This window comes from Pantherophis guttatus, chromosome 4 (assembly GCF_059756535.1).
Source record: "Pantherophis guttatus breed Tessera chromosome 4, ASM5975653v1, whole genome shotgun sequence".
Lineage (NCBI taxonomy): Eukaryota > Metazoa > Chordata > Lepidosauria > Squamata > Colubridae > Pantherophis > Pantherophis guttatus.
Window position 1 is genome coordinate 129,905,198 of NC_142066.1, and position 24,108 is coordinate 129,929,305.

At 36.5% G+C, this 24,108-nt stretch overlaps 1 protein-coding gene across 1 annotated transcript in view; it reads left to right on the plus strand.

Annotated features, from left to right (window-relative positions):
* Positions 1-24,108, plus strand: part of CALCR (calcitonin receptor) — a 168,815-nt gene that overhangs the window by 134,158 nt on the left and 10,549 nt on the right. The window contains exons 8-12 of the mRNA XM_034402015.3: positions 8,158-8,311; positions 10,008-10,068; positions 10,158-10,224; positions 12,737-12,955; positions 21,117-21,158. Coding sequence (XP_034257906.1) covers positions 8,158-8,311; positions 10,008-10,068; positions 10,158-10,224; positions 12,737-12,955; positions 21,117-21,158 — 543 coding nt within the window. The remainder of the gene's footprint in view (positions 1-8,157; positions 8,312-10,007; positions 10,069-10,157; positions 10,225-12,736; positions 12,956-21,116; positions 21,159-24,108) is intronic.

Below are 24,108 nucleotides of genomic sequence, written 5' to 3' on the forward strand. Positions count from 1 at the left end.
AGTGTGACAATCAGCTGTCCTTTGCCCATGCGGCAGTGCCAAAAATCAGTCTGTGCATGCATGCCAGCCAGCTGATCATCAGGCGCATACATGTTAGAACTCAGAAGTTTGGGTTTTCCGAAGCGCGGCCCCAACAAGTGTGTACCTGGTGACATTTCCGCGCAACCTTTTTGGTACTCAGTGCCAAAAAGGTTCACCATCACTGTCCTAGCGGTTGTTAAATCTCAGTTCCTAGGAGTCCTAGCTAGCATGATCAATACTGAGAGATGCTGGAGATATAATATGCCACCCACTGTTTTATCTATTTAAATAAAATAAGGAGTAGTCCTATAAATTGATTTTTGTTGAATAACAGTTTTCTTCTATGTTGATTTCATCATACAAGTTGCCTAGTTGTACTGGATTACCTGTGGAAATCAGTATTTATTCTGAATTCTGAAATTCAAGTACATATAAAAAATTAATTAGATCCTTCTCAACATAATTATTTTTGGATAATAATTGTATTTATAGGCTTCCCCAACTGAGTCTTTTTTCAGTTGTTTTGGGACACCATTGTTGATTTTTGTTGGAAAATGTGGATGTTGAAGTCCAACATATCTAGATGAAATCAAGTTAAAGAAATCTGTATGATTCATCCAGTAGCGCTGGAGCTAATTCAATGTGAAATCCTTGTTCTGCTTACAACATCATTGCAAAAGTCATCCTGTTACTCCCAAATTTTAATTATAGCTACAATCTGTTTATATTGTACATAAGTGCCGTTTGTATTTTATTTGAAATTAAGAACTCCATTTTCAAAAAATTGTAATTCATTTTGAAAAAGTTGTCAGAAGAAATTATCTACAAAGAATGGATACTAATAAGAATTAGAGTTGTTTTGTTTGTTTATACATTAGCTGTCGATACCCCATTACCTCAGCCTCAACTCATTAGGGTCAGGGCATACTTGCAATTAAGGAACGGATTTCATATCTAGCTTGACTTATTGCTGCTTTCAAATCTGGCATCAAGTTATTTTGCTTGGAGTATGAAGTAGAGTTATGGCTTGATAGTCTGGGCAATATCCACAAAAAATTAGACATTTAGGTCCCGTGATTTTCAATACTGAATATAAGGCAATTCACTGAATATATTTACTTGGGGGAAAACAAAATAAAATTTGCATCCTATGAGTAAAAAGAATAAACTTTGATTGAAGCTTGCCTTCAGAAATTGTAGTTGCTTCATCACTGGAGGTTTTTAAGAAAAGACCACCTATCTGAAATGGTATGGGGTCTCCTGCTTGAGCAAGGCTTTGGACTAGAAGGCCTCCAAGTTCCCTTCCAGCTCTATTCTGATTGAAGTGATGTACAAAAGAGTATGTCTGCTTTTCCAAAAAATGTAGTTATGAGATATATGTGTTAGAGATTAACTGCTCAAAGAGCTTTGTTTCGTATCTTAATGAAGCAAAACATGATGAAGTAACCTAAATTCCAGTGCTTTTTCAGTACTGAGTTTGTATTAAGTCTGATTTACACGGGAGTATGTGAAACAGCCAACATATTTTCAGAAGCATCTAGATGATTGTAATAACAGATGTCAGAACCGACAACAGCCAACAACCATGAAGAGCTCTTTTCCAGCCAATAAAGCATTACCATCCACTGGAACCAAACACATATTTGCTTTTGTTCCAAAACTGTTTTCGTTGTTCTTTTCTTGTTTTTTTTTTTTCTGCTCTTAGTAGAAGATATGGTCTCCTGATAATTCAAGGCTATATCAATGACAAATCTGGAAAGGGCTTTTAAGTGCTTCTGATTTTGCTACTGCAGTCAGAGACTTCTGATCACATTTTGATTGAATGAAAGAAGCTGAAATGTGAACATAGTCCAGACTATATATAACTTTGATCCATTTCTGCATAAAATGCTACAAATGTTTTCAAGTGAAGACAAACCATTCTTGCATTTTGAATATTTCTTTAATGCTGTTCATTTTGATATAGTTTCTGTCCTTGGGCTGTCAGACTCTTAAACACAACCACAATCACTCCACGCACACGCAGAAACATATGACTAGTTTTATTTTTTCTTTCTTTTTCTTTCCCCCCCCTAATTACTTGCATAGGAATTATTCTTTATACTATTTATGTTGTTTGTATTTTTTTTCATGGATTGCACCAGTGAGCTTAAAATCAATTTCATTGTGTACATGATGTACAATGATAATAAAGGCTATACTATATAGTACTGGGACTGAGTTCCTCATGCTAGCCTTTTTCCCTTTGTTATAAAGTTGATGAGATGAAACTTTAGCACTAACTAAACACATCCCTTATGCCTTGTCTAAAAGCTTTCCCAGACCTATTATATATCAAGAGACTAAATTTATCCAAAAGCCATAAATTGAACTGAATGAATGCGAATTAAGTCAGGTTGGTTGCTGAATTTAAATCAGAACTCAACAGAGATTAAGCATTTCTGTTTGAGCAGAGAAAACTGGTTATGTTTAGGAAATGTTGTATTATGTGAAATTTAATAAAATTAGGTACCGCAGAAATCTATCATATCAATATAAAAAAAAATCTAAAAACTTGATATAAGAGCTTACACATGGAAGTCATTAGAAGAGATATATATCAAATTAAACTAGAAATATACATCATACATTAAATCAGGAAGCCAAATACATCATACTCAGTTTACTTAATATTATAAGCTGTAATGCAGTTTGCTTTATGTGTTGCTGTTATATGAATTCAGTTTGGTTAAGTCATTAAATATGATTCATGGTTTGAATATAGTAATTTTGATTTATCAAAGAAATCCATGGTAATCCATACTATAGCTTGACTGAATGATTAAAGTGAATATTTGACAAGTAGAGGTTATAATCTTAAGGCATCCTTCTGTAACCAATCATTCCCTTCATAGGTTGGAAGTTTGGAAACTGAAGCTTTAATAGATTTGGACGTTACTATGAGAAAGATCATGTTGAGTAATATAAGGAAAAAAATCTGAATAAATAGTGGAAGCTAAGTTAAAAGCCCTGACGTTACAAGACAATTGGTTTCCATATTTTCAACATTTAATTGAACAGGTATATCAGTTTAGCTGAAACTTTCTTAGAGAATACAGTTATGATACATCTGTATTTAGATGTGAAGTTATTTTAGCAGGTCAGAATATAAAAACATAACATTCAGTGAGTGACATTTGACCAATGTAGACACACTTATAGAGTTGTTGAGTGACCAAGGTATCTCAGTACATGGCACCTTTCTAAATTCAGTACAGGTAGTCCTCCACTTACAATCACAATAGGAACCAGAATTTCCATTACTAAGCAATGGTTGTTAAGTGAGTCACGCTGATTTGGCCATCTTTTCTGCCACCATTGTTCAGTAAATCATGTTACATTAAGCAAATCTGGCTTCCGTCATAGACTTTGCTTACCGGTTGCCAACTAGAAAGATCACATGACCATGGATGCTGCAACCACATAAATACATGCTGGTTGCCAAGTGCCCAAATTTTGATCTTGTGACTATGGGGATGCAGCAACGGTTGTAAGTGTGAAGACCACTTTTAAGTCATTTTTTTCAGTATTGTGGTAAATTAAGCATTTCTGTTTGAGCACAGAAAACTGGTTATGTTTAGGAAATGTTGTATTATGTGAAATTTAATAAAATTAGGTACCGCAGAAATCTATCATATCAATATTAAAAAAATCTAAAAATTTGATATAAGAGCTTACACATGGAAGTCATTAGAAGAGATATATATCAAATTAAATTTTGATCTTGTGACTATGGGGATGCAGTAATGGTTGTAAGTGTGAAGACCACTTTTAAGTCATTTTTTTCAGTATTGTAACTTTGAACAAATGATTGTAAATTGAAGACTACATTTGATCAATGTAGACAATGTAGATGATACATTGTGGAAGTATAATAAATGTGGAAGATACACATTTATTAACAATAATTTGTTAGCATCTTTTTCTATGCATTCTCATGTGCTATAGGCAAATCAGTTGTATTTTTTCTCCTATGCATTCAGTTTATTCTCTCTGTTGTGTTTCTGTGGTCAAGATATTGTCCTTAAGAGGATACCGAAGGCACTATTTTCTCAAAAGTAATGAAATTAGCCTATTTTTCCATCAGTCATTTATAATTTTAAAGTAGTTCATTAAAGTTGTTAAAGCTATAAACAGCTAATTCTGGTTTTCATATTAAAAATATCAAACTAACGACACAAACTGAGCTTGAATACCATTACAAAACAATGGCTTGCTTAATTATAATTTATTAGACAATAATTAGTCCACTTATGCAACATATAAATCTGTAAATTTATAAAGCTAGAGCCTTGGTGGCACAGTGATTAGAATGCGGTATTGCAGGTAAACTGATGGAAGGCTGATTCAGCCTTCCATCCGTCTGAAGTCCGTAAAATGAGGACCCAGATTGTTGCGGGCTATATGCTGACATTGTAAACTGCTTAGAGGGTGGTGTAAAAGCACTATGGAGTAGTATGTAAGCTTGATACTGCTCTTGCTATTGCAAATCATAATTTAGAAACTACAATGGCTAGGTTCCCATCACAGTCCAGCTAGAGCTAAACAAGCTGTGTTATGGTTTAACACAGTATGTGAACCTATTCATGTTATCTTAGTTCATGCATTGACTTCCCTATTGCTATGCTTCATAGTTTCCTAAAATTAGTATGGCCATGTGGATGCTTCATACAGCATTAGTAGTCTTTCTGTTTTTTTATTAGAGACATCCTACAGGCTGTCCTCCTTGAATGATCACAATTAAGAGCAACAATTTGGTTGCTAAATGAAACTGCTATTGTGCTTACAATTTTACCTCAGCTTTCCTTTGTTTTAAAGACTTGAGAAGATTGTAAATGTGAAAATTGGTCCCAAAGTTACTTTTTCATCAACACTGTTACTGCAAATATAGTCACTGTAGAAGATAATCACTAAATGAGTTTACCTGTATATGCCAGCAGGAACTCGTTTAGAACCCAAAGTGAAGCTGTTTTTGATATGTCTTTTCTTTTAAAACAGAATAGTGTATAGAAGAAAAGATACATGCAAGATTTTGTTGATTTGATGCAGACACCAATGTACTCTGATCAATATACCTACAAAATGCAGCAGCACACTTTGAGATAATCACATAAAATTTATAGACATATGCCAAGATCCAGTTAGAACATTTTTAACTGCTCTTTAGAACAGTTTAATAAAATGTCCACAAAATAGTGGAACTGAAAGCCAGAAATTGTTTATTGGTGATTTTTTTAGATATAGACATGCTCTGATTAAACAATGCTCCATCATGATCAGAGAGCATTATGTACTAACACTGCCAGTCAATCTTTGAAATATTCTACAAGCCATGAGGATCAATATAAACAAGAAAAGGTTACCTCAAATACCCACAGAATAGCTTATTTAGCATACAGTGAAACTACTGATACTTTACGACAGTGTTCAGGGGGAAATAATGTATTAATGATCATATCAACCAGTGCATAAGAAACATAGAGATGCTTCTTTTGTGGAAGATTATGGGATATTAGGAAGGAAATGGAAGAGAATGTGGACCTTAATAACCACAAGGTAGCAAGTGAGTAATTTAATGGATTATTTAGGTAAGTGGCAATTTATTTCAACTGGAAAGAAAACTTGGAAGAAGCATTTCAGTTATTCAGAGAGAGACTGCCTTAATTAATCCACTATATGTTAGGAGAGAAAGTTTCACAATTTCTGATTATCCCCAGAGCTAGCATTAACATATCTGATTAACATCTATGTGTTCTTGTATTCTTGATCTTGCCCAGCTGGGTGAAGTTTGACATGTTTTGTTATTGGCTTCCAATTCCTGACATGTCTGAGAAAGACAAGCTAGGAGTCTTAGTGAATACACCCATTTTTAAAAAAGGTTGTAGATAGATAGGACAATCCATACGAGAATAACTGAACAATGTGCATATGTTATCACTGAACATTCTTATTCATTATGTGCTGCAAATATCCATCCATCATTTGTCTACCAAAACTATACGGACCAAGTCTTAGCATCCTCAGGAACAGCAGAGGATTTCAAAAGATATCATCACCTTTTCTTTTCTGCAAAGAAACGAAGCCAGTAAATTTTTATAGACCATCCCCAAAATGGCAGTTGTTTAATCTAATGTAGGAAGCCAAACCTATAGACTTAAATTAAAATGGAGGCACTTAGAAAAAGGCCAGTTTTTCATCTCTGATTTAAGAGTTAAATATAATGTAATGCCAGCATGGACTTAAGACCTGCTAAGCAGAAAACCAATGCATTCACTCAAAAATATTCCTATTATTCATCAAAAATAAAATTAAATCAAAATATGGAAACCTGCCTCATAATAACTTTGAGAATAACAAATAATGAAAATGTGTCCTTTGTGAATGTCACATCACTCAAAGTTTGAGAATAAAAAATAGATCTGAAAACTAATTCCTGATGAGTTCTACTGTCTGCAAATATTTATTCCTGAGAAAAAAACTGATAGTGTTTTGTCCCACCACGTCCAGGATTGGTTTTTTTTAAATTGGACTTTACTTCTTACTACATAGACAGCATTTTGTTACTGCATTTTTTAGAAAGGGTGGAAAAATGATTATTAATGTAAATCCAGTTCTTTAAAGTTGTAGTTTTAGCAACAATATGTTAAGGATACAGATGTATATGAAGTATAGTATGTTCATCTTTGATTTACCACAAATATGTAGTCATATTGATAAAATGTTATTTTGAGGGAAAGCCTTAATTTTCCTATATAAATGAGAGTGCAGTAAATATTGGTGTCCTGTCCCATAGAAAAGGTTATTCTAAAAGCGTCTCCAGCAATAAAGCATTTCCATTGTATGCAAACTGTTCTAGAACTGCTATATCTAAACCATTCTCAGCCTTCCCTAGCCTGAGATGAACAAAAAGTTATAACATTTTTTAGGCAGGAATTCCAAGACCAATTTTATTGCAGTATGTGAACATATTGTCTGACTATTTGTTATGGGTGTATTTTGCCAGGAAACTTCAGGGAATTTTTTTTTTTGGTTAACATGTATTGATGTTTTAAATGTAGCATTCTGTACAGCAATTTTTCTCTACACAATAAATATCTAATGAAGTTGGAATAAGAGACAGTGGGTTTCTCTTGCTAAAGTGGATTAGAACCTGGGTCTACTTGATCCTAGTCCAATACCCAAGAGATACTACTGCAATAATATGGAAATTTTCTATTATTTCTGTTATTGCCATTTTTTTGATACTGAAATCTGTGGTTTCATGAAACTGAGTTTCAGTAGCCAGCCAAGTTTTTTAAAAATAATTTGTTTTCAAAAAATCATTCTAGCTATATAGCACCACCTAATGCTTATTATAAGACAAAGAAAGTTTTAAGAAAACCAGATTACTGTGGACTAGTGAAGAATTCAGGTAGTGTAGTTCCTGATTTTACTGAATTTTACACACATTTATTCTGTATCAGAGCAAAAATATCTGAAATATGAATTGGGTTTTTTTTTATTATTATTATTATTATTTACATATAAGTATATCGAACATAGTGTGACCATCCTAGCGATTCATCTGCCATAAAAACCAAAGTGAAAGACATATAACATTTATACTTCTTACACAGTGCTAATTTTGTACAATTATTTTTGACCAGCGTATTCATTGTGGTACATATATAATGTTTCATTCCGGATCTACTTAGCCTAATTGTTTCATGTTCCAACTCCCACCTTGTGTTTCCAGCCATTGATAAAATCTTTTCCATGTGTCATAATATTCTGTGTCTCCTTTATTTTTAAATTCTAATGTTAATCTATCCATTTCTGAGCATATTAATATCTTCCTTATTATCTCCTTTTCTGAAGGGTTATATGGATTGTTGATTTTAGTGTTTGACATGTTGGTTTCTTCCACAAAGCCCTAATGTAGGAGACAGCTTTAGTCAGTATGTCTGATACATTAGAATTTCAGTCATTGGAAGATGCTGAAGGATACAGATTGATTTAATAGCATGAAAAACTTGTGAAAGTCTATTATGATGTTTCCTTATTCATTTATAAACATTGTTATCTGTTCCACATCTGTCTGCTGCTTTTCTCTGACAGATAAGCTGCAAAGTGCTTCAGTTTTTTCACCAATATACAATGGGCTGTAACTACTTCTGGATGCTTTGTGAAGGAATATATCTTCATACACTGATTGTGGTGGCAGTATTTGCTGAAGAACAGCGCTTGCATTGGTATTATCTCCTGGGCTGGGGTATGTGGTCTTCCACCCAGTTGTTAAAATATTTCATTTTGTCACAGAGTTTTTAAAGTAATTGCCACTTTGACTCATGCAAATATCCACAGGAAAAGACAGCTCCTATAAGTTATTATGCAAAAAAAAATTGTGTAGAATCTTTGTACAAATGAATGAGAACCAATATGGCAGATTGGAACAGTAGGGTGGCTAAGATGCTAACACTAGACACACACACAAGAAAGTCAGTTGGATGGCTTTGGGATTTGTTTTTATATCCTCTCAAATGAAAGGATAGACAGGATATAGCAAAAGATTACTTTAATCATTATATTGCTTTTCCCATCAGGGAGAGTCTAGTAGAGGTTTTGGCTTCAGATGTCAAAGTAATTTGACATGCCTTAGGATTTCTTGACCTTTGTTTTGAGTGATTGAAGAACATTTCACTTAATACATTACCCATCATTGTTCACTGTGCTCAACTCACGATTAAAAGCTAAGAGAGAGCTGGTGGTCAAGAAACACTCCTAGACTGCACAATTGCTCTTTTTTGTGGGAATATACTTCTGGAGGTGACCTTTAGTTCTTTTAAGATTTGTAGGTGGAAAAAAAAATCCATACAATCAGGATAGCAGTTTTTAAGGTTGCCTCACAGTGATGTGCCCCAGCTCTGGAGTCAAGTCAAGGTGAATTTGATAGCTCACATTTATTTCAAGAAATGTATCTCAGTCAAACCAGAACTTTTATCATATAAAATGTTGTTTGGTCCATTTTTATTCTTTCACATATAATTTAACAGTGATCTGCAAGGCAATGTTAAAGCAAAATGCATTGTAGAAATAACTGTTTGTGTTATCATTATAATTCCATACAATTTCCATCAGTGCTTACATCTCTTAAACAGATAAAACTTGTTCCTCTTCAGTAATAGCCATTTAAAAGGAGATCTTTGAAATATTGAAGATATACTTAAGCTTCCTTGATAAACATTGAGTTGCATAAAAAATACATTAAAAGGGAATCCTTGTTGAGTGGGAATATATTTATATGACCCATTGGTCATATAAATGGAATATATTTATATGACCCATTGGTCAATCTCTTGACTTAGCCAGCGAAGGCTAATTCAACAGCAGATAAGTGCCACTGTCAATTGGAATGGATCTGGGTCTCTCTCACAGTTGCTGCAGGACTTACTGCCTTATTTGACTCTTTTGTTTTTTCATGATGGCTTAAATCAGCTTTAAAGCTCATTTAAACCTAGATTAAGATCTGAAGGTCACTGTTCAAATCCCTATCTAGTTATGCAATTCATTTTTGTTGCTGTTGCTGTAGTCAATTAACATATCTGTTTAATTTTACTTTTTACTAATGCATAACTTTGGCTAACTTGAGCTAGTGGAACAATGGCAGGATATAAATGTACTGTATATAGAACAATCCAGATTGAGACTGCATGCTAGAACAAGCAAATTCTCACAGTAGCGCAGTTTAAAAATGGAACCAATTATTAAGATCCCCTTCACTGGATCTGTTCAGGAACAAATTGGACGATCTGGGAATAGTTTGATTAAATACCAAGACTAAGAAGAGTATTAGGTTAAATTCTCCTTTCCAACTCCGTGTCTCTAAGGCATACCTATACAGATATATACATGCCCATAATCGAATCTAAAATAATATGAAATCTGATATATATGATTTATTATTTTAGGTTTTCCTTTAGTGCCAGCATCAATTCACGCTGTGGCCAGAGCCAGATATTTCAATGATAAGTGAGTATTGTGCTACTTTATATAAAACTTAATTAGGATCTGTATATATATATATATATTCATTATTTAATTTACTTATTTTCTTCCAGATGTTGGATTAGTGTCGACACATATTTGCTGTACATTGTTCATGGGCCTGTTATGGCAGCTTTATTGGTGAGAATATTATTTGCTACTTTATTGTGAGTTCAACACTAACTAATTCTGCTATACTTCATTGTTCTTATTGAGATGTTTTGTCCCCTGTTTCAGCACAGTATTCAGGATAGCTAAGTACTTTATAAAAACAATCATCCAATTCCATGGTTCCTTCTGTCCTTAAGACTTCTGAACCATTATCTTGACTTGAAACAGATTTCTGTCTTCGTGGTTAGAGAAGCAAATTGGATCCTAAAAATCTATCAATAACATGGTACCATAATCCAATGTTTTGAACTTGAGTGGGAATTTTTCTGAGTACACTGAGTAGTTGGAATCTTCTTGGTATAATATGTATTTACTTGGTAAAAAAAAGTCCTAGCAAATGCAGAAGGGTTATTTTTCACCTATTTGATCTCCATATTTGCACATTTTGTCCATGTGTTGGATTGACCATTGTCTGATGCAGAATGTTGGTTTGGATGAGCCTTTAATCTGAAGTAACAGACTAAAATTTGGATTCTTAAGAGATCGCAACCATTATATACAGCTACTTAGGAAAAAAGATCAGGAATTAACAGCTGGACAGATTTTTATAATGCCTGCGTTTATAATTTGGAGCATCTGATAAAAGCTTATATTCTGATCATAGTTATGTTAAATATAGCAAAGATTAAACTCCTAGAAAAAACCCCATTAAAAATAAGTTACTTGTTGCATACAGTTCATTAATTCCTAATAGAAAGACTGCATAAATATTTTCAGTGTAACAGATTGTGATAACCAGCTGCTGTGCATAATATCCTACTACATCTTACTCTTTGAAAGGGAATACCATTCCTGATTCTTGGTTTTCCAAAAATTTCAATCAAATCAAGATTTACTGTAATCATTCTCTCCAAAGTATCAGAAAGACCAATATGATTTGGTACAGAGGTGGTATTCAGTCAGTTTGCACCAGTTCGTGTGAACCATTGGTGGAAATTTGGCCAAGGTCACCAAACCGTCGTGCTCTTAAAACATTTTTATTTCAGGCTGGCCTGGCCTAACTCTCCCTTTTAAATTTTTAAATCGTTAAATTTGTTTATAAATTGGGTGTTTTAAATTTGTTTTGGCCAAAAAAATTAATAATTTTAATGGATTTTTAATGTTTGTATTATCTGTATTTTATCTTGGCTATTCACCGCCCTGAGTTCTTCGGGAGTAGGGCGGTATAGAAATTTGATTGATAAATAAATAAATAAATAAATAAATAAATAAATAAATAAATAAGCAAGCCGGTAGTGATGGCTGGCTGGCCACACCCCTGAAATGGTCCTCCGGTCACCGCTCGCCCCGCCCACCATTTTCACCGCCGCCATGTTCTTCTCGCACACGCATCCCTCTGCCTTGCAAGTCCAATGGGATGTGCATATGCGAAGAACATGGCAGCGACGGCAGCAGCTTTTTCCATGACGTCTGGTACTTTTTGGTGGCCTGCGGCTTCTTTGCCAGCCACTTTCCAGCAGTGGTGCCTGGTTGGGGGCTGCCAAAAACTCTGGTCAGCTTGCCTTCTGGACTCTGGACCAGCTGCCACAGAATGTAAGTAGCCTGAACAAAGAGTTAGTGGTGGGGGAGGAAACAGGGCTAGGGCCGGGGCCATTGAAGGAGGGGAAATGGGGGCAACTGGCGAAGGGAGGGCAGGGGTAGATAGGTCAAAATTCCAAAATTTTTCCTATCTTTTCCTGTGGGCATGGCTAGGTGGGGGGTCATGTGACTGAGTTGGTGTGGGCATGAGTGAGGTCAAGTTGACCACGCCCACTCAGTCACATGCCCACCACCTGCCATGCCCACCAAACCAGTAGCGAAAATTTTTGAAACCCACCACTGGTTTGATACATGTATCTTTCCATATTGAGTCACACTGGGAAATAAAATATATCATTTTTTTTAAAGGCCTAATTACTACTAAGGGGGAGAAGGGAAAAACTTCTTCAAACCTTCTTTATTATCTGGGTTTCATATTACACTACTTTTGCTATTTCAAAAATGCATTGATTATGATGTTGAAGATATTGAAGGAGAGAGAAGGGTGCTTTGACTCGAAATGAGTAAATCTTTACTAATAGTCTGAGACAGGTTTAGGAGTGCAGGCAACAGAGCAGAGCACACAGTTTGGCCCTGTATCTTCTTTTCACTCTTTTGTTGGCATGTTCAGATTGGAACCAAGTAAGGAGTTATTCTAGGTGAAGGCTTCCCACATGATTAGGGAGGTGCTCTGGCACAAAATGGATAAATGGATAGGCTTTTGCTGAAGCTGCAAAGACAGGCAGACAGACAGATATTGCTTGTATGTGCCCCCTTTTCTAGTTGGGTTTACAAACATTTTGCAAATATCTCTGCAAAGTTTCATATTTCCTTGTTGTGAGTTAAATTCCCTGTTGGCTACAAATGAAAATGAGAGTAATATTTTCTTTATATTGGAATATTCATATGTCTTTACCTATGCTTAATTTTTTATAAGAATAAAAGTAACACATTTTTTTTCCAGGTCAATTTTTTCTTTTTGCTCAACATTGTACGAGTTCTCATTACAAAACTGAGAGATACACATCGGGCTGAATCCAATATGTACATGAAAGCTGTCAGAGCCACTTTAATTCTTGTGCCCTTATTAGGTATTCAGTTTGTCATTTTTCCCTGGAGACCAGAAAATAAACTTGCTGGAGAAATATATGATTACATCATGCATATTTTAATGCACTATCAGGTATGTTTATGGTTTTTTTTGTTTTTTTTGTTTTGGTAATGCTGGTAGGTTTTATTTGACAAAACAATATTTTCCCAGGAAACACAGCTGGCTTCAGATAATGGATTAGTGCCACTAAAGTCAATGAGAATAAATCAACTTTACAGCAGATTAGTTGATTTATGGGTTATTTTCCAAATAAAACAATCCACACATAAATATGTGAGATAATTTAGTCTGAGTTCTTTTGCATATTAACTGAGTAAACATAGAATCTTACGGAAGATGGAGACACAATTTTAGATCTATCCCTTATTTTTTAATGTAGAAATATTATTTTACACAAAAGACAGATTATGCAGGGATTTATAGTATGTAGGGAAAACTAACTTGAAGAAGAGAGAATAAATGTATACTCTTTCTTCCTGGCAAGTAACTACCTCCCTGTCTAACTGCCTAGATAATGAGTTTAATATTCACATCTAAAAATATATTCTTGGAAAGAATAAATATTTGTACCTGCAAATCCAAAGGATGGAGAAAAATGTGAATGGCAAATTTAGTCTGAATGAGAATTGTCACTAGGTATATAATCAGTTTAGATTGCATAAGTGCTTTTCCCAACACCATGGGAAAAGGGCTACTTTGGCTGACAGGCCATGAATACATTCCACTTTTTTTTTGCTAGTCTGAGATACTGCTAATTGGTCATTGGTCATCCTGAAAGTGCTTGGTATAAATTTTCCAGTGCTTGGTATACTTTTCCCAGGGTTCCTCATTCATGGTAACTGACAGAAAAATCAAGAAGACCACATACTGCACCTTGAAAACTGTAAAGGAATGGCAGTGTCACAAGGATCCATATGGCAATGAATGGACAAATGCAAGCTGAAACTGCATGCAGCCATTTAATTCCTTTTTTGTGACTTCCAAAGTGACCTAGTTGTTGAAAATCACTGGCATGGTTTCTTGTTATCTTAATGGAAATTTATTTTTTAAAATCCAGTAAATAAGCATAATATATTTTGAGGGAGCCAGTTTGATCTAGCAATTAAGGAGATTGTGAGTTCTAGTTCCACATTTTAACAAACTGCATCACTGTTTGATTTGGTGGCTGCAGTGAGTCAGAGGGTGACTTTGGGCTAGTTAGTTTCACTCAACCTGCAGTGTCAAGCCTGGGCAAAAAGCTGGTCAGTCAATTGCTGTTGCAAACAATGGATCAATATTTTGTTGATACAAAAAAGTGGACCCTGCACTTTTGGGAAGAGTTTAGGAAGAAAAAATATTTGGAGGGAAAGGACAAGAAAACTCAGATAATCCTCCCTGCCCATGGAGATGCGACATAATCTTCCCATATTTATTATTAGTTAAAGATGGCCTCAGCCATCAAAAGTGCGCACACCTTTCCTATAGCTCATTTGAACAACAGGTGCCTATATGGCAAACTTCTTTTCTTCCCTACCTGCAGCTTCAATATCTGTAGGTAATAATTAGATCAAGATGTTTTATAATACACTAGTGGGCTAGCCCTTCTAGAGTTAAATGGATCAATAAAAATGTGGCATATTTTATTTTATACATTTGTATGTCAGTAATCTGGTCCATTAATTAATACCTTCTGACTTGTGGGATCTTTGTAAGCATCTGTCAGCCCTTCAATGTAGACTTAGTCAGGAAACAGACTCCATAAAAAATATTGGAAACCTACTTTATTGATAGTAATAGAATCCTGAAACATAGTCAGTGTTTCACTCCCTCCCTCTTACACCAAAGAGAATTACCGCAGAGCAATGGTGGGTTGCTCCCGGTTCTGTCCGGTTCTATAGAACTGGTAGTAAAATCAGCAGGAGGCTCCGCCCACCCACCCGGACGTCATAAATGACAATCTGCACATGCGCAGAAGAGCAAGTGAACGCACCTGGCCACGTTGCAAACTGGTAGTAAAGGTAAGTAGAACCCACCGGTGCTGCAGAGCTAATATAAATTTCTCTCTAATATTCTTTTCTATTCCTGGACTTAAATCATCCTAACTGTCACATGCTTTTCCAAGATCATCTCTGTGATTATTTAGAGCATCTCTGATATAAAGAGCAGTTAATGCAAATTGCCAGAAAATCATTTTTTAATGATTACTTTTTTATTCATGCATTTTCCCTGTGCAGGCTTTGAAATCTTTCCCTACTGTAACCTCCTTTAACATAAGAAATGTCCTTGGTACAGTTTGAATAAATTACATCCCTTTGTAGGTCTTTTGTTGTTGTTTTTTCCTAAAAGTTTGATTTGGGGAAGATAGTGAATGGTATTTAATTTTACGCATCCTAGCACTGTTTTTTCCAAGTGGAACAACCAGATATGGTCCCAAAACTGAAAAAAATTGTTTTTAGCCCTGTTTCAGTTCTTCTCTATATGAAGTCAGAAAAGCAGTAAGATTTTTCTTCTCTCTGCAATGATTTAAAATCATGCTTTGGCAGCCCATTTTTGTTGGGCAGATCTGTCTAAAAATGCCTATGAACCTGAGGCCTAAGTTTGCAGTAGACCTCCCACCCATCTGATAAAAATAATAAATAACAATTGTGAAAATAAATATTTTCTTTCCATGATTACAAGATCTGCATAAAATCTCTTTCTTCCTTTCTCTCAAGTGGGGCTCCATCATTCCTAGTCCTAAATCAAACACCTACAGCATTGTACAGCCATTTGTAATTCTGACTGTTCAAAGTTGATGACAGTGCTGAAAGAAATGACTTACAATCAGTCTATACCAGAGGTCTTCAAACTTGACAGCTTTAAGACTTGTGGACTTCAACTCCCAGAATTCTCCAGCATAGCTGGCTGGAGAATTCTGGGAGTCGAAGTCCACAAGTCTTAAAGCTGCCAAGTTTGAGGTCCCTTGGTCTATACACTTGAAACGGTTGCAGCATCCCTCAGGATCACATGATCAAAATTCAAGCACCTATTTACAACAGTTGTTGCCACTGAGAGTCATGTGGTCATCATTTTTGGCCTTCCTAGAGGGCTTCCAATAAACAAATTCAGATTTGTAACAACCACAGTTAATTGCTTAACAAACAGGGCAAAAATATTGTAAAATCAGGCAGAACTAACAACCACATCACTTTCTAATGGAAGTTACAGTCCTAATTGTGATTGTAAGCTGAAGACTAGCTATAGATGGTTCTTAGGCCACCAAAATGGGAAATAATCTAAATCCTTCAGCAGTAGAGATAAATAACTAATTGCTAAGTAACAGTTCACTGAGCAAATATTTGCATTTAGATAATATCAGACTTTGAAATCATTGCCGATGCTCCAAGGAAATTTAAATACATCTCAGCTATATTAAAAAACTATGTTTAGCTGTGTATATTTATAGCAAACAGCAACATTTATGTTGCCAGGATATCAAACCAAGATCAGATCAGACCAAAAATTATGCAGCAATATGCTAGTCTCCTAATATCAGGATAGATCAACAATATGATTTCCTGCATTCAAAAGTTGTGTGGCCTGCAAATAATGCAATGCTGGCACGAGAAAGAGTCACATTTTCCTTTAATCTAGATCAATGTGTATTCTGCAAGAAAGCAAAGCACATTAAATTGACTCCTATATTATTGCAGTAATGTGTTGATTAGCTTGTAATACATGCATTCTCCAAACTATAATAATATATGTAAGCTTATACATATGTTACAATGCAAAAAGATGTGAACTCATCTGTTGATTTACTATTGCCTCTATAAGATATTAAAAACAAATAAACCAAAGAAATAAACTAGATAGTTAGGCAAGATAGAATATTGTGACTACTCTCAAGAGGATGATCATACAAGAATTATCCTTCTGGAATAATGCTAAATAAAATTTTACAAAAGCCCATGCATACTTAGCTTGATATTGGGTAATTAAATCTATTTAATGGAAAGCTGTTAAGATCATCAGTATTTCATGTAAAATGGAATGCCACTGAAGATAAGAAAAACCTACTCAAAATATTTAGTTTGTAATGGAACATATTTTGTGAACAAGTCAAACCCATGGATAGTATTGAAGAAATCATGTGATTTCCTTTTAATTAAAAGCCCTGAATATAAGTATCATCTGCTCTTCTGAATATGCTGTGGTATCACTTAATTCCATTGATAGTCATTCATTGACTGAGCCACAATGTACTTTGGTTTCGTTTTAATCTGTTGATATTGTAATTTATAAACCATGGATTCTACTCTGTCAGAAGGACAAACCCTGAGTCTGCAAGCCATACACAATTCCCAAAGCCTATGTTTGAGATTTGCCAGTTTGTGTAAATCTCCATACAATGCTGTGGTTGTGATTTATTATCAATTTGTGGTTAAAAAAAAATGATAGGAAACAAGTGTGTTTGGCTTTTAAAGGAGTTACTGCTTTATTAATCTTAAAAACAATCTTCGATAACTCCCCAGAAGAGGACAGTCTTTCAAATTACATTTCAATGTATGATGCCAGCATTGTTACTTTTGTTTAGCTTCTATTATATATTACCTCAAGTTGCTTCAAACCTTACAAACCTTACCTTATGGCTCTGTGTGAGCCATAGCAGAATGGCTGAGCTGGGACAGGAAGAAACAGAATGATTCTAGTACTACTGAATTGCCATTTTTGCATTTGTATGCTGTAATGAAGTTATGGAAGCTCAGTACATGCAACCCCCTTATTCCAGAATTTGGATTACAAAATTGTTCAAGTAGGAACAGCACTTCAGGGGTATTGTCCTATGATGCTTGAGATATAATTACTACATTATTGTACCTTATCTCTAGCAAAACATAGATGAATTATGTTAAAACCGCTCTGGAATAATGCCTTAAAATACTGGAATAAATGCATTATAATGTGTCCACTGATTACATCATACCTATTTTCTAGTCATTTCTTCCTGGAGTTATTGGATATGTATTTTTTTTTCTTCACTATTTTCCCCCTGAATAATCACCACAGCGCTGCCATGTTGCAGTGCATTCTTTCTCAAACTGAGACTTTGTTGGAACTACCATTCTCCAGATTCATAGCAAACTTGACCAGATAATCTAGTGGTTCAGAATTCTAGAAGCTGTAGTTTTCAAGAAATCTAGTAGTCATTCAGTTGGAGAAGGCTGCATTGATGGAAGAACAGTAGTTTTAGGCAAGGATAATAGTTTCAGGTTCAAACTGTTATAAAGCAAAATAAGCTATTTTTTAATGAGCATTAGTTATTTTGAAATTACCTCATTTATTGCCTTTAACCTCGTCACTATTTCTTACATTGCTGTAGTATTGCCTTTGATAGTATTGCCTACAGAATAGTGAACTAAAATCTTATTTCAAAACCATCTGAACACGTTCAGATTAGATTATACTTGTGCAAAATATAATATGTTCATGAAATTATATGACCCAAAATGCTTTTATAAACAAGATAGAAATATTTTTTAAAAAGAGGAAGATTGCCATTACAAAAGGATGCAGGACTGCAATGTTATATACATTTACTAAATTGTATATGAAAATTAAGAAAATTCAGAAGTACTTATTTCCAGGTGTGTGGATGTGTATGTAATGAGAATGTCACACAGCAAGAATTTATTTTATATATATACACATAGACACACACAATATGTCTCTTTGTGTATGTGTTTATTTTTGAAGCACAAATGTGCAGCCTTTTAATAACTCCGATCTGCATTTAATATTTTTTCAGAAGAGTGAGGGCTGCAACAGGTGGAGGAATTTACAAGCTGGGTATGGACCCATAAGGCCAGAGTTTTATTTCCACTGGGTTTGAAAATAGCTTTTTAAAATCTAGGCTAAGACTATTTTAGGACGAGTTCTACAATTTGCTTCATTTCCCACATCATAATGCAGGTGTTAATCCTTGTGACTGGCATGGGCTGTAAGGCAGGGGTGGGTTCTAAATTTTTTTACTACCTGTTCTGTGGGCGTGGCTTATTTTGTGGGCGTGGCTTGTCGGGTAATGTGACTGGGTGGGCGTGGCCAACTTTTTTTTTTTTTACTTTTAAAAGCATTTTTTTTACAACCTTAAGAAGCTGCAGAAAAAAAATGCTTTTAGAAGCCTCTGATGATCAGGCAAGTTAGCTGGAATTGCCAGAGGCTTTTAAAGGCATTTTTTTTCCCTACAACCTCTTTGGCTGAAGAGGTTGCAGAAAAAAATGCTTTGAGAAGCCTCTGATGATCAGGCAACTCAGCTGGGACCATCAGAGACTTTTAAAGGCATTTTTTTCCCTACAACTTCTTTAGCCGAAGAGGTTGTTAAAAAATGTTTTTAAAAGGCTCTGATGATCCCAGCTGAGCCACGCGATCATCAGAGGCTTTTTTTTTTTCTTTTAAAAGCATTTTTCAGCCAAAGAGGTTGTAGAAAAAATGCTTTTAAAAATAAAGAAAACCCAAAAGCCTCTGATGAGGTGGGCAGGGTAAGCGAGCGGCGACCGGGGCCGGGGACCGGTTCGGGGGCGTGGCCAACCAATGTTATTACCGGTTCTCCGAACTACTACAAATTTTTACTGCTGGTTCTTGCGAACTGGTGCGAACCGGGAGCAACACACCATTACTGTAAGGGCGGCAAGAAATAATTAGGGACCCTTTGTCAATGTATCAAAGGGTAGGAGTGAAATATCTGAACTACAACAATCCAGATGTCCTCTGGATGGCAGCAAAGAGTTTCCTATAGCCTTGTGCCATCTAATGAAGAGTTGGATTTTGGTAGTTCGGTTAATAGCAATCCTGTTGATGGGATTTTAGAACTTCCACTTCTATTTTAAAATAGCAGATAAGAAATGGGGACAAGAAAATAACAAGCAAAGAAAAGGAAATACACGTGTTCTGCTGTTCTGCTGACAAAAGATCACCCAATCCAAAGCTGTTATGTCCTTTGGTTGAATATCGCAATTGCTGCCATCAATAAAGCTTGCACCAAATAGGTGTGTTTATTTTTTTCAAATGTCCCAAAATTCTAAGCTGCTTGTCCTGTATTCTTTTGGAAAAGAAATAAGTATTTTCAGACCATTAATTTTCCCTGTAAGTTTGCATTTAAATGATAATTTCTTTCCACAAATTTCTCCACTCTTTGTGAAAATGCCACTTTCTATCAAATGACTTGGTTTTTATGGGAAGAAAGAGTGAGTACTTGAAAAATGCCACATTTTATTTTACATAAGAGGCATCCACAGGAGGCAGAGAAGGGGGTGTCAAAAAGTCATGACATTGTCATGATGACCATTGTTGAATCCCACTCCATTTCCTTAGAAGTGTTACTGGTTCAGTTCTTGTTAAAAAAGGAGTAGGGGTTTAGACTTAAGTGTTTGGGGAAAAGTTCAACATGATAATTACTCAATAGAAAGAAGGGCCGAAGGCATAATTGTATGGAGTTTTTTTTCCCTTTCTTTTTATTCATACATACATACTGTAAATATGTTATACATATGGAATTGGAATTTGATTTCAAGCGCCATCTTGATTTTTTGAGACTCCACCTTGACCCCATTCAGGATATTCTTTTGTTTTGTCTCTGATCAAGGAACACTAAATGTAAGGAATAAATTGTGAAATTCGGGACAGACAAAATGAAGTGTTTTACATCAATATGAAAATGTAACTGAAGATCAATAATGGAATTTCTTTTCATTATGTGTGGTGATAATTACCGACTCAAGTACCATTGAAGCAGAACAGTATCGAGACATTCATTTCCATCCTTCTTACTTAGGACTTCAAGATCCCTTTTTAAATAGTTTTAAAAGGAGATTAGAGAAACAGAGGAAGAAACTAGAACAAGGTCGTCAAACTCGTGGCCCCTGGGCCGGATACGTCATGGGCTGACCATGCCCATACCCGGTTTAGCTAAGGGAAAAAGTCCTGATACATCACATGATGCCACTGTGACGACATGAGTTTGACAGCCCTGTATTAGAGAAACAGATGATGATTAGTTCATAAGTGACCTGGCTGTCTGTTTTCTGTAACAGGATGCTAGGTTAGATAGCTCTTTAGCAGAATTCTTGAATTATGAATTATTATACTGTAACTATACCTGCATATAGTGAAATGTTATAAAATATATCTGATTTACTTTATTCTAATACACACACACATATAAATTCTATAATCATAGAAACAATCTGAATAATTTGCTTTTCATTTTTCTTTTCAGGGCTTACTTGTGGCAACTATTTTCTGTTTCTTCAATGGAGAGGTAAGCAAAAAAAATTCATTTCATGTCATTTAGTACTGCCATTTAGTCCTAGTTTGATAACTACACTTCACGTTAGATTAGCTTGGAAAACAAAACAAATTACTCCTAATAAATGACAGAAATACTTTGGTTGATATTTTGAGCCAGGTCAATTTTAGTCAGGCATTGCTCAGATCTTTTAACATTTATCTTAATGCTGCACGCATAGTTTACTAATCCATTTTATCTCTGCTGTTTTAGTACTTACCGTTTGTTTTATTTGCTGTGTCGAAATATTTTATAAGGATTTTTATGAGCTTTTATTATTGCCTATTACTCTGCAAGCCGCTACTGTAGTGTGACTAATGAAAATACAATGAATAAATGAATCTTTAGGAAACGAATAAAATCTTTAGGATCAGGTAGAAAAAAGTTATGGTTTCAGTATGGGGAAGTAAAACAAAAGATTTTAACCCATGTTACAGGTAGTCCTTGACTTAAGATCATTTGTTTAGCAACCATTCAAAATTATGATAGTGGTTAAAAAAAAGTTGTCTTATGACTGGTCCTCACATTTAAAACCATTGCATCATCCCTGTAGTCACATGATCAGAATTTGGCCTCTTGGCAACCAGCATGTAATTACAATGAGTGTAGCATCTCAGGGTCACATGATCACAATTTGCAGCCTTCCCAGCCAGTTTTCAACAAGCATAGTCAACATGGGAAGCTGGATTCACTTAACAACCATGTGATTCACTTAACAACCATGGCAACAATTGAACAGGACTCACTTAATGACTACCTCACTTAGTGACAGGAACTCCAGTCCCAATTGTGGTCATAAGTCAAGGACTACCTATAAAAAAAAACTCCTGAAGGTCCAAAATATTAAATGTTCACAGCAAGAACTCACCAACATCAAGGACAATTGCTTTGAAAAGTTTTGGTATGACTGGGATTCATGATAACTGTGAATAACGCATTGAATTAATTGATACAGTTGATTACATCAGCATCTAAATTCATGTTCAGTTGTCCATATTTACATAATCTGAAGCGATACCTGGGCCTAGGGGAAAGAACTACTGGGACTTATGGTACATTTTGTCTTCCCTAGATTCATAGCAATAGCACTTAGACTTATATGCTAGTTCACAGTGCTTTACAGCCCTCTCTAAGCGATTTACAGAGTTTTGCCCCCAACAATCTGGATCCTCATTTTACCCACCTCGGAAGGATGGAAGGCTGAGTCAACCTTTTTGGGGAGACTTAATGCGGCCACATGTTTACTGGACCCGTGTCCCTCCTGGTTAGTACTGGCTTCCCAGGAGGTTACACGAGGCTGGCTCCAGGGAATTATCAACGCTTCGTTGAGTGAGGGTCACTTCCCTGCCGCCTTGAAAGAGGTGGTGATGAGGCCTCTCCTCAAGAAGCCTTCCCTGGACCTGGCAGTATTAGCCAACTATTGTTCTGTCTCCAACCTTCGTTTTGTTGTGAAGGTTGTTGAGAGTGTGGTCGCGTGACAGTTTCCACAATTCCTGGAGGAAACATCTTATCTAGATCCATTCCAGTCGGGTTTCAGGTCTGGGCACAGCATGGAAACGGCATTGGTCACGTTGGTAGATGATCTCTGGAGGTCTCAGGACAGGGGTTGCTCCTCTGTTCTGGTCCTATTAGACCTCTCAGCGGCTTTTGATACCATCAACCATGGTATTGTGCTGCACCGGTTGGAAGAGTTGGGGAGGGGGGCACCGTGTTATGATGGTTCTCCTCCTTTCTCTCAGACCGGTCGCAGTTCGTGTTGGCAGGGGGACAGAGGTCGACCTTGAGGCCTCTCATTTGTGGAGTGCCTCAGGGGTCGGTCCTCTCACCCCTTCTGTTCAACATTTATGTGAAGCCACTGGGTGAGATCATCTGTGGCTTTGGGGTGAAGTACCATCAGTATGCTGATGACACCCAGCTGTACATCTCCACCCCAGGCCACCCCAACGATGCCCTTGAAGTGATGTCCCAGTGCCTGGAGGCTGTGCGGATCTGGATGGGGAAGACCAGGCTCAAGCTCAACCCTTCCAAGACTGAGTGGCTATGGCTCCCGGCATCCCGATATAGTCAGTTGACTCCATCACTGACTATCAGGGGTGAGTCTTTGGCCCCCGCAGAGAGGGCGCGCAGTCTGGGAGTCCTCCTGGATTCACAACTGTCCTTGGAGGAACATCTGACGGCTGTAGCCAGGGGGACCTTTTGTCAGGTTCGCCTGATTGACCAGTTGCGGCCCTTTCTTGATCGGGATTCCCTGTGCACAGTCACTCATGCCCTCGTCACCTCGCGCCTGGACTACTGCAACGCTCTCTACATGGGGCTCCCCTTGAAGAGCACCCGGAGGCTCCAACTGGTCCAGAATGCAGCCGCGCGGGTAATTACGGGAGCCGCTTGGTGCTCCCACATAACACCACTCCTGCATGAGCTGCGCTGGCTCCCAGTGGTCTTCCGGGTGCGCTTCAAGGTGTTGGTTACCACCTTTAAAGCGCTCCATGGCATAGGACCTAGTTATCTTCGAGACCGCCTGCTGCTACCAATGACCTCCCACCGACCTGTGCACTCCCACAGAGAGGGCCTCCTCAGGGTGCCATCAGCCAAACAATGTAGGCTGGTGACCCCCAGGGGGAGGGCCTTCTCTGTGGGGGCACCTACCCTCTGGAATCAGCTGCCCCCAGAGATAAGGAGAATCCAAGATCTCGGTGCCTTCCACCGTGCCCTTAAAACTTTCCTTTTCCAGCAAGCCGGGCTGGCTTAACATATTTTTAATTTTTTAATTTTTAATTGGTCTGTTATCTTAAATTGGGGCCAAATTAATATATATCCTTTTAACTGTTTTTAATGTTTATATTGTATGTTTTTTATCTGGCTGTACACCGCCCTGAGTCCCTCGGGAGAAGGTGCGGTATATAAATTCGAGATAAAATAAAAT